General features: G+C 37.1%; 1 protein-coding gene across 3 annotated transcripts in view; it reads right to left on the bottom strand.

The window, feature by feature from the left end:
• LOC135216960 (probable glutamate receptor) overlaps window positions 1-12,458 on the bottom strand; it is a 118,824-nt gene that overhangs the window by 56,566 nt on the left and 49,800 nt on the right. For all 3 annotated transcript variants that reach the window (XM_064252486.1, XM_064252485.1, XM_064252487.1), the window contains 2 exons: window positions 7,008-7,166; window positions 72-222 (listed from right to left, as the gene is read on the bottom strand). In XM_064252486.1, coding sequence (XP_064108556.1) covers window positions 72-222; window positions 7,008-7,166 — 310 coding nt within the window. The remainder of the gene's footprint in view (window positions 1-71; window positions 223-7,007; window positions 7,167-12,458) is intronic.

Below are 12,458 nucleotides of genomic sequence, written 5' to 3'. Positions count from 1 at the left end.
GTGCACAATATATTAACCAACAATTTTTACTATAATTTTTTTAGCAATACGTATATAGGAAAGAAACTTACCTTGATATACAAATAGCTTTAAACAATTTGCAATTAGCTGAGGCAGATACAGCTTCTGAACAAAACTTTGGTCAAAAGATGATTCAATCTTCACAAAGATTCCAAGAGTAATGCCTAATCCCAATGCAAAAGCAACAATACTCGCCAGAGCCTATATGACCAAGAGAGAAAGAAGACAACGAGCTATTATATTTCTTTCTAAAAATCCAAGGCAATTTCATTCTATAAAACTTTCAACTGTATGTCAACAGAATGCTAACAGTTTAAATTTTGATGAATACAATAATAACTAAAGTGATTTATGTAGATATGGTCAACATTTTTATTTACCAAGTTTATTCCTAAAAACTTAAAATCTTAAATGAAGTAAAAAATATCTATGTAAACACAGACACAAACATACATACATGGGAGTGGCTACAGTTTACCGGGGCAACCCTATTTTCGACAGGAGCAACCCTATTTTCGACAAATTTTCTAGTCATAACCTACTACTACATGGCAGTAAGCTCTGTCAAGAAAATTGGCAGAGGAATACACAACAAAAATGGCGACGAGACGAAAACTAAAAAAAAAAATTTCAGTGGTGATTTTTTGCACATTCCTGATTTCAGTTTCGGTGTGGCTGAACAGCGCTTCGCGCCTTATCCGCATTTTGAAAGATTCTTGGCAAGCACATATATCGTGTAGAAACAATTTGCGCATTGCACATGCTTGCCACAGTGGTTACAGGAGACATAATTTTAATCCTGACCTCAATTATTGACGATGTACTATCCTAACTAAGAGAATTCTACCATGGTTAGGTCGAGGTCAAACTACTTACCTATGCGGAGGGATTTATTAGTTGTTGTGCGGTTGCCCCGGTAAACTGTAGGTACTTCTATATAAGTATTCCGAGGAGAGCTAGACTATGTTAGCTAATTGACGTTTTCCTATGTCATTTTACTTGCTGTACAAGATTTGAAAGTAATATTTATTCGCCCGACTGTAACTAAACTATAATTTACCTTTAAAGACTACACGACGGTACCAACGGGTGCGATGTACCGACGTATCGAGTTCAAAGATAAATAACAATTTAGTTACAGTGGAACAAAAAAAAACTACCATAGACTAACTCAGTTGGGCACTGATTGAAAGTGTTTGGTTGGAGCGGAGAAATGTAAACAAAGCCTATTATGACATTTAGGTTCCTTTTCCCAAAGCTCTTATACTTAAATTCTGTACTGGGAGTTGGACACAGGCTACACTGGGTGATGTTTGGCATAGGCTACACTGGGAGTTCTTTGAATTAGGCTAGCCTAAAGGTAATAATCGACTCTGTTAAGTCTAGTTTACACGAATTCCTATTAAAATTTAATCTAGGCTAAACCAGTCTTTCTTTACATTGCACCTGACCTTGTTGCTCAAAACTACTTAAAATGCAGACTAGCTAGTAGCAGGGTTGCCGTTTTGAGGAATTTTGTCTATTAGTGTGGCTTTCTGGTGACATCTGGCAACCCTCCATGGCTTTTCCGACCACAGGCCACGGCACTGAAGAAAAAAATTCTTCACTTTGCCTTTTTATGTTTTATTATGAAAATAAAAGATATAAAACATATCCTGCTTATTTATACAAATGAAATTTATTGAAATCCTTTATTTTTCTTCGTCAAAAATACTTTATATTGAGCTAGTGACGTGTAGTTTTCCAACATCACGGGAAATAATTAAACATTGGAAAATACGCATTCTAACCATTAAATCATAAATAAAGTAAAAAAATAAGATGAACTGCCTATGGTAACACTGCTGAAAGCCAATGTAGTGAAAAAAAAAACGGCATCACTGGCCTAGTAGTATAGGTAGTACCTATATTGCAGTCGAAAGTTATCCAGACCGAAGTCAAATATATCTGTTGCAATGAACTTATTGGCAGTTTATCTGCTTACCAATAAAGGACAGAAGATGTATCCATGGCACATTACCTCATTATGCCATCTAGCTAGCTAAGTTTTATGGTCCAGTTCAAAAGTAAAACAATGAAACCACACAAAATCCTCATGTTCAAGTGATGTACAGGAAGGAAGCTCGGAAAGTCGGGAGAGTGATTCAACAACATTCGGCGAGTTGCTAGCTTCGGATTACCAGGGTTGACATCATGACGTCACATCGAACAGGCCGTCTGTCTTTGTGGCCTCGGTTCATCACGCGTACAAAGAAGGACCGTCCAAAGCCTCCAAAAACCACTGAAGTAATGCCTCCCAAATCGCCGGTAGTAATCCCTCTTGAATTGCCTGAGTGGCTCCCCAAATGCCTGAATTAGTTAGTGCCTCCTAAAGGCAAAAAGGCGTTCTCAGTGATGTAACTCCTCTGCTTAGCTGTGCAATCATCTTCATTGCCATTCATTCATCTTCAATCAACATTCATCACTGGTGAGTACCCTATTTACCTATGTTGTACTAGTATGCAATCTTAATATGTACGTAGTATAAAATTTTGTTTAATGTTCATACATATTTTTGTTCTCTCTCTCACTTGTGATTTACATGCGTACAAAATGTTTCCCCTGTAAAAGTAAATGGGATGGCTTGAATAGTAACTGTATGAAAATGTGTATTGCTGAATACTTGGGGGGACTGGGTTATTTTCACATGTACATACCTGCGCCATACAATATGTATGTACGCACCTATATTTTTAACAATAAAATGTTTAAGATTTACTTTGAAATTATGTTAATAATATTATTTCAAAGATTAATATAATAATAGGATAATAGTTTAATGTATATTTGATGTAGCATGGTATTTTTAGGGATACTTTGGTGTTTGAACTTTCAAGATAGGCACTTATAAGCATTTTTAGAGGGGGGTTTGTTTTTTAAGTATTTGTAGATTCTAGCTATTCCTGGGGGGGGGGGGGGGAAGAAGAGTCTGGTATGCACCCCCCAAGAATAGGGGGTGCACTGTATTGCCACATGCAGGTGCCAGATTATTTATTAATTACTATAAAAAATATTTCCTTCCAAAGATGTTATACTTGAAATAAAAAATCGGAATTAAGTAGTTTTATTCAATGTATCAAAGATAAATATTTTGCAAAGTAAGGAAAATGTATATACCCACGAGTCCCCGAATTCTAATTCTATTCTCAACTAAAGCTTCGTAAATCATGGCAGCATAAGCATTTTGAAGTTGGCTCTGCTGCTGCTCGAGTCTTGCAAACCCAAAGTATTGTACAATTCTGGGGTGTTTTCAGTTCATCACCTATAGCCAATAAATAATACATTAAGCCTGTCAATATTCTTTAATAGCAAAGTGTATTTCAACTAATTTTGTCCTTTGACCAATAAAATAATTTGCATGACACATTTAGTAGGCCTAAATTTAACTTTGATTTCGACACCTGATTAGCCTAGGTCTATTTTCAGCAGTATACTCTCTCGGATGCATAATGTGAATGAATACTTAATTCGACAATACGTATCTGTATTTATTTGCTTTATTTGATTATTGTCGTTATTCTCTTTTCTTATGCTTTTCATTTTTGTATAACATAATTCACTCAGACCCAGCTATCTCATGTCAAAAAGCAATCATAAGAAATCAAATGAATACAGTTTAGTCTTTTTTTAAATCTAATTCCTTGCATGTCATCCTGTTTCATCTGCACACACACACTGGAAAGCTGTAGGAGTAAGCTGACATATTCATCAAGAAAAAAGGCTTATTTTCATAATAGCATTCTTGGGTTAATCTTACTATAGCTATTCACTTCATTTCACTTCCACTCCCAGGTGGGGTCAGTCATCTTCTCCAATCTCTTGTCTTCAAATATTCCATCTCTTCTAAGCACTTCAGCTCTTCAATTGCTGGCATGTTATGCTTTGTCAGGATCTCCACTCCATCCTTCCAGCACTTACAAGGTCTACCTTTCGATCTCCTTCCTTCAGTTATCCACTTCCATCTTCTCTTGGCAATTCTATTTTCATCCATTCTCATTAGATGATCCAGCCATCTCGGTTGTTTCTTCTCAATCTTGTTCATCACAGGCGCCACTCCTACTATTCTCCTAACATTCGTATTTCTCATTCTGTGTCTTCATGTTTTTTTTATTACTGTTGTCAGGCTTATCATCTCTGAGGCTTGGACCCTACTTCTGTCTTTACTTGTCATTGTCCAGCTCTCCGATCCATATGTCATTATTGGCGTTAACAATTCGGGTATTGCTGTCTTTACTTCTCTAGGTACATATACAGCTCTCATTGTTGGATAAAGAGCTCCAGAGTATCTGTTATATATATATATTTTTTTCAGTGATTTCCTCTCTGTTCTTATACCCCTTATCTGTAAACACACATTCCAGATATTTGAATGAATGTATTTCTTATCATGATGTTTTTTGGTGCTTGAGGTTGTTTGCTGACAGTCAATATTTCTGTTTTTGCTATATTCATTCCTAGTCCCACTTCTCTTAAACAATCATTTAAGCATAATGTGGCGGGATCACAAGCAAAGCAAAGCAAGCAGCAAGATCTCCCCACATTTACTTTATCGAACACGGCTTTATATTTTTAATTACGCGCAGGACAATTGGTTCAGCGAGATAAAGAAAACACAAAAACTCTCAGAACACATGTACTCACCATATACTTGACACAATTCAGGGCGAGACGCTGTGCTGTCCACTGGATACGGTCATCGAGACAAACTCATCCACTGGCACCCAGCACCAGACCAATAACCGCCAAATACCAATACCAAAGAACCAAACAAGCACCAACACCACACAACAACTCAAGTACAACATGACAAATCACTACACGAACAAACACCAATCAACATCAAAAAGATCTCGACAAATCAACACACAAACAACCGCCAACGCTGTCTCCAACAACCACCTCACAAACATCAAAACACAAAATCAAATACAACAGAAACTCTTTAGCTCAACAACATCCAGACAGACACACGCACAACTATAGAACATCAAGATCGATCAAATTACGCAATAACTACTGACCCTCAACACATTAATGTCTCCTGTAATGAAAATTCTTTCTTTAAAGTCCTTTATAACTTTGTCAATGTAAGCGATGAACAAGAGTGGAGAAAGTACTACACTTCCCTGTTTGACACCTGTTGTTACACTGAGCCATTTATGATTTTGTATCCCACCATTGCATTATATACGTATGGTTTGTATGTGGTCTTTATTGCAGCCCGCAGCCTACCTTCCATTCCATCACCTCCCCCAAACATCTCCATAATTTGTTTCTCGGTTCTTAATGAGTCAAATGTTTTTCTAGGCCAATAAAAGCTATAGACAGTGACCTATTGTATTCCCCTGATTTTTCAATGACAAGTCTCAGGGTGAATGAGATCTGATGCGCTTCTATCGTTTTCTGTATACATGTTGTTCTTCACCTAACTGAGGTTCAATGATACGCTGTGCTCTCTCTTCTAAAATTCTCTCAAAGTTTTGCTGTATGGCATTTGAGTGTTACACCTCTATAGTTTTTGCTGTAGATATTTCATTTCCTCTAAATAAAATTTATTATAATCAGTTTCACACATATGCCTAGACGTACTGTCATGAGCATATTATAAGTAGCTGAAAGGATAGGAAATATGAAAGGTAACTTTCTAGTTTAGGTCTATTTCCGATATTTACAACAAAAACCAACTGCTGTAATCAGGGGTTGGTTATTCTTTGACAGCTGCAATAATCATATTGTCTTGCTTTCTCGTGGTACTTCGAGGAGTTCCACTTCTAGGCTTATTTTCTAAACTTAGCCATTCTCTAAATAATATGATCCATCTATGTTTGGTTCTCTTCAGTATATCAAGCTTCTTTGATATCACTACAACAGGAACTTGCACTAAATACAGTGAAATAATTGTCTCCTGCTGAGCAGGGAATGTTTCTTTGCCAGGCAGACAATCCATCATGAGCGTGAAGGGCGTGACAAAACAGTTGAGTTTGACTGCACACATCAAGACATAGAAAACAATAGTGAGGTTGCAAGGTTCACATTAGGGTTATCATTTTTTTAAATCTTTGATAGGATTTTGTGAGTTTCCAATGTTTTCTGTAAAATTTAAAGAATGGAATTGTTCAACTACCATCAACTTTAAACTGAAAAGATAATATAAGGACCATCTTTATGCAATACTAGTGATAGCTGTCTCCTATCTACTTATACTCTGTTTTTTTCCATCTGTCCACCCGCCTGTGGTATTTTCGCATGGTAACACTGCGTCTCGGGCTTTCCCGGGCTTTAAATAGTTACGCTACGTGTACGTTTTAGGTAAATAAAAGGATATCTGGGTGTACATTTGCAACTGAAAAGTGTTTTAATAATGTACTGAATGCGAATTACACCGTTAATATTCGAAATAGGATATTATTCAAACCCCGGGACGCAGTGTTACCATGCGCAAACACCACAGGCGTGGTTGTAATAAGACATTTTTTATAACTTCACTTCGTTCTCGTCAATTTTTCTATATGGAAAACAGTTTGATGCAATTTTATAACATGATGTTCTAAAGATTACAGACTTTTTAACGTCATTACATACAATTTCTTCCATCTTCGAAAAAAAAGAATGTTGCATCAGGCAGGTGGTTGAAAAGTGATGAAACTGGCAATTCTAATTTGGGGGAGTGTACAACGGTTTTTATGTTGAGAACACCTTCAGACATGTAGTAAGAACTGCTATAAATCTGACTGTATACTACCACATTCCGCCCAATTAGTTTTTGTCATACAGTATATTTTATAAACTTTAAGTATAATTCCAGTTCAAAAAATAAAGTAATTATATGATTTTTTACCAAGTATACGGTTGTTAACTGCCATATAAGATATTAGTATTTTATACTATTACATCTTACTACATAGTCTGGAAATGAGCATGATCAAGCTACAACCACACAAAGATACCTGTAGAGTAAATATCTGTAGCAACAGGAATGGCTTCACAATAATAGATGGTGCCCTTGAGAGGAGAATAACTAAATCTTCACCAATTGTAATACCAAATTCTACTACCTCTGAGCGTGATAAGCTTGGGCTGAAATCCAAAGGTGCTATGTCAGCTTCCTGAAACCGAGAAAAAAATATTTACAATCTTACTATTAATAAAACACAGAATTCTAACTATTTTGAGTTTTAAATTAAAAATGTTTCATATTTCCTGAAAATATTGTGCTCTGTGACAAACCTTAAAGTAGAAATATTAAATAGTTTACTAACGTTTTCCTTGAAAATATGGACAATAGTTTTCAAATTTCAAATGGATTGCAAAATATATATATATATGATGTTGAAATAAAAGGTTCCTTCTACACACACAATACAAGACATTTTACCATCTGAAAGACAATGTAATTGTCATAAAATACTAAACAATACTACTACAAAATCCATGGCATAGAAAGCTGGTACATATTAACATATTACTTTCTTTTATGAAAATGCACACATCAAGGAAAAACATCACTTACAGATCACTGAATGTATTCTTTTATAACATACTATGTATAATATATATACATATATGTCAATATAGTCCATAGGAGAAAAGAGAATAAAAGACTAGTAGCTCGATAATTTCGCCTTCCACCAGGCCTCTTCAAGAGCTTTATTTCAACTAAACAGGATGAGTATTTACAAAAATTCATGAACACTTTCCCACTGGAGAAATAAAATTAACATAATTGTCAAAGTAAAAATTAGGTTGTTTAGATCATAAACAAATGGTCAAATAAGCAATTCAAACAAGTTAAAAGAGAGAACTATTAAACTATTTTGTGATTGGTCATTTAAACCTTTCTCTGAATTTGCATCGTTGGGAAACTATATGAAGGAATAAAGGGTCCAATTTATATATGCCCTGACTGATATTGAAGTTCTTTTGTTTGCTAAAACATATGGAAGCTGTTTCTAACAAATTTCTTGCAATCAAATCTTTTTCCTTGAATAATGTCTCTGTTTTGTTCCGAAGGATATAACAGCCACAATTTTGTACATGTAAATTAACAGCACTATTTGGAGAACTTGTTCTTACACAATATCGATGCAGGGAAATTCTCTTATTGATATCTTTTCCTGTTTGTCCCAGGTAGAATTTGCCACATTCACTAGGTGTTTTGTAAACCATGCCTTCTTGTTTGGGGCTGTTGCAAATAACTGTCTTTCCTACTGTGTTGGAGTAAGAAATTACCACTTTAAAGTTTAATAATCATAAAGGATAAACAATATCACCGAATGAAGGGTGGAAAAGGGAGAAAACGGAGTATAAATCTGGTTCTCCCTTTTCCACCCTTCATTCAGTATCGGCATCGATAATCAAGTATTGGCGCCGTTACATAGCTAACGTTCGTGCCGATAACCAAAAATTGGTGATTTTCGGCGTCGTCACGCCTTCATAATGGAACCCCCTTTAAGCAAGGGCTGCCAGTATATATATATATATATATATATATATATATATAATATATATATATATATAGATATATCTATATATATATATATATATATATATATATATATATATGTGTAAGAATTACATAGATAATCATATATTTTACATATATGAAAATAAGCCCATGACCCAAGGGGTCACTGTCGAGATAGGAGTGTGATATGTCTTCATAAACAGGACGCAAGCTAGATGCTGTTGTGTTATGTTTGCGATGCCCTGGTTTGCATTTGCCTATGTAATCATTATCACTGTCTTGCAAAACGGAGGTCACAGCTCCTTCCTATGAGAAGCTGGTGACCTATCACCTGCAGAGGTAACACGTGACTTCCTAGTCACATGTTCGTCTGTTTGTATGTTATGTATGCTGAGAGCCTGAGATAAGCTTTGTTCTACTATCTTTGTGAAAGACTTTGTAACTTTAGATCTCTACTTCTCTTCATCGAGAGCAGTTCTCTGAAACCAATTCTTCCTCTACTCCAGAGATGTAGTTCTTAATAAATTGTTACATTCCAACGAGCATGGGAAGTAGACAACAGATACTTGCGTATGACAGTCGCAGGGAATAACATTCAACGGGATGCCTTCCTATACATAGGTGAGACCCGTATATAATATATATATATATATATATATATATATATATATATATATATATATATATATATATATAATATATATACACACATACATACACACACATACATATACAGTAGTGCCACAGGATACGAAATTAATCTGTTCCGAAGCAGCCTTCGTAACCTAAATTTTTCGTATCTTGAACCACATTTCACATGTAAATTGCCTAATTCGTTCCAAGCCCTACAAAAACACCACAGTAAATTTTATAATAAACTACCAATAAACAATGAAATACAACAATTTGGACCATTCAATACCTAACATAAACTACATATACTACTATGTGTACCTGTAAATAAAGTGTATTAGTGTACATGATACAAGAAATACTGTATGTACATATGTATGTAGTAAAATGTGGAACCTTACCTTTCGAGTGAGGCGATCTCTGAAAGTGGCGACAGAGGAGGAGGACAAATGGCAGAAAACTTGAACACTTAACTTTACGAAACACATTAAAAAATGGCAGAAAACATTAACACTAAACTTTATGAAACACATTAACAAATGGCAGAAAACATTAACACTTAAATTTACAAAAAACTTAAAATTAAATTTATTTTTTTTTGTCTTTTTTTATTTTAAATTTTTTTGTTACTTTTTTATACTTTACATTTTTTTTTATACAAAATTTCAATTTCTTCACCACTTTCAACTTTCTGTTTTTTCGTATCACTTGGATCTTCCTGTTTGTGTATTACTACTAAAGGCCTCTTTAAAAAATAACTATCCAAGGAAGATTGATTCTGGCTAGTTTTCACTATGTTCCTGAAACGACTCAGGCAAACATCATCGAACTCAAGCATACGACCTGTGTAAGCCTTTTCGGGGTGTCTTTTTTCTACAAATGATCGCACTTTATGAAAAGCAGCTAGAGCAGGAACTGCAGGTTCCTCATATGCAGTCTCTATCAAGGATAGTGTGCCCAAATGACTCATCCATTCCTTTGCAGAGCATTCCTGGAAAACTAGAAATTTTTTTACCTTCTGTAGGCACGACTTGATTCTTTGTGGGGATGGAAAAGCCCGAAAACTCACTAAGTTTACCCTCATCCCCAAATAGACTAGTTCCTGACTGGGGAGTAACTGCGACTTTTGCCTGTTTATTAAGAGTCCTAATTCCTGAGCTAAAGTCAGGGTTTTCTGAAGTTCCTCCAAGCACCTCTCCTTTGTTTGTGACCGGAGAAGCCAATTGTCCAAATAAAGGGATATCCTTATCCCGACTAGATGTAACCATTTTGCAATGGGAGCTAGCACTCGGGTGAACACTTGTGGTGTGGTCGAAAGCCTGAAACACAGCGCTCTGAACTGGTATATTTTGTTCCTGAAGGCAAAACGCAGAAACCTCTTTGAGTTTTGGTGTATCGGAATGTGAAAATATGCATCCTCCATATCGATGGAGATCATCCAATCCCCTTGATGGAATAATGAAAGAACAGACTGATTCGTCTCCATCTTGAACTTTGTCTTCTGCACATATTGGTTCAGAGTGCTTACGTCTAATACGGGTCTCCATGCCCCTGATAAATTGGGGACAATGAACAGACGATTGTAAAAACCTGGGGTAAGTGGCTCTTCTACTAACTCTATTGCTTTTCTTCTGCAAAAGGGATGAAACCTCTTCCCAAAGGGCGATGAATTTCTTTGAATTTTCTGAGTAAGCTCTCAAAGCTATCGGAGAGCCTATTAACGGCGGCTTTCTCTTGAACGGAATATCGTATCCTTCTCTTAAAACCTTAACGATCCAAGGTTTCTCCTCTCTTGCTTCCCATTCTTCCCAAAATTGATGGAGCCTCACTCCTTTTGGTGCATGGACTGAAACATTGCTTCTTGGTCGAGGGGTTGGTTGTGGATTTTTTAATAGATCTAAGGGTGAAACGTGCTCTACCCCTTGATCTTGGGGAAATACCTACCGAATCCTCTGCCCCGACAGGGTTGTCCTCGGCTGGCTGGCAAGGGACATACACTAGGAATATTTTCTCTAGTACGTTTAGTGGATTGCAAGAGAAGATCCTGTGTTGCTATCTTTTGCAATTCGGAAGCAACTAACACTACTGTCTCTTCTGGGAACACGTGCTTCTTATCCAAAGGCAAATACAGTAAGGCAGATTTTGAGTATGAGATACTCCCTTAGATGTAAAAGAACACCAAAGTTCTCTCTTCTTTAGAATGCCTAACATGAAGAGAGGTTACTTCAGAGGATCCGTCTCTAGTCCCCTTATCTAAACAGGAGATCACTCCCAAAATGTCTGCAAAGGCTTCCCCATCCAACATGGAATAATTCCTGAGTTTACGTCTCAAGGCTCCTACTGTCCAATCCAGGAAACTAATAACTTCAAATACCCTAAAGATATTTTTAACTAGGCGATCTAATTCTGATGCCGTAAAGATGATCTTGGCAGAGTTGAAAGCTGATCTTCTCACTGAGTCAATAAGAGCGGAAAAGCCTCCCTGGGCGGAGGAAGACACACCCAAAGAGAGAGCTTCTCTGGTTTCGTAACATAAATGTCTTCTCGTTGAAAGACTGAGGAGGAGGGATGCTGAAGTTAACTTTGCCTTGATCCCTCTCATCCTCAAGCCAAAGGTTAATTTCCTTTAATGCTTTTGAGCTGAAAAGGGCAGTACTAGTTGGGTAATTTCCTGGAGTCTTCCTAATTGTCTCTCATGTAAGAAGAAACTGGCAATGTGGGAGTCACTGGCAAGAACGAATCCAAAAAACTTTCAACAAAGTAAAAAAGCAAGGCTTTGTATGCAGTGAGAGAACTCTTTATCCTCCTCTTCTCCTTTCTCTTCTTCTTCGGGTGAAAAAACAGGTGATAAGTTCTCTATAGGTTGAACCGGGGGCACCGCAGACTGAATAAAGCCCAAAATGCTGTCTAACTTGTTCTGGATGGCTGACAAAGAAGGATCAGGGGCAGCCATCACCTGAGATCCTGTCAATAACACCGAAGCTGAAATTGATGACACAGACTGTCTGAGAGCTTCATACTGGTCCATTTGTGCACTTGGTTGCATGAACACCTGTGGATGTTCGGGCACCAATGGACGCTCGGGCAGTAGTGGACGCTCAGGCGGTAGTGGACGCTCGGGCGGTAGTGGACGCTCAGGAGCTAGTGGACGTTTGGGCGCTAATGGACTCTTGGTCGCAACTGTATTCCTGGGCACCAATGGACGCTCGGGAGCCAAAGGTTGCTCTAGTGCCACTGCGGAAGTCTCGGGCACCAAAGGCTACTCTGGCGTGCGGGCAAACTGTGGCGCCAATAGGCGCTC

Source organism: Macrobrachium nipponense, chromosome 7, assembly GCF_015104395.2.
Source record: "Macrobrachium nipponense isolate FS-2020 chromosome 7, ASM1510439v2, whole genome shotgun sequence".
Classification (NCBI taxonomy): Eukaryota; Metazoa; Arthropoda; class Malacostraca; order Decapoda; family Palaemonidae; genus Macrobrachium; species Macrobrachium nipponense.
This window is presented reverse-complemented; position numbering and strand designations above follow the sequence as displayed.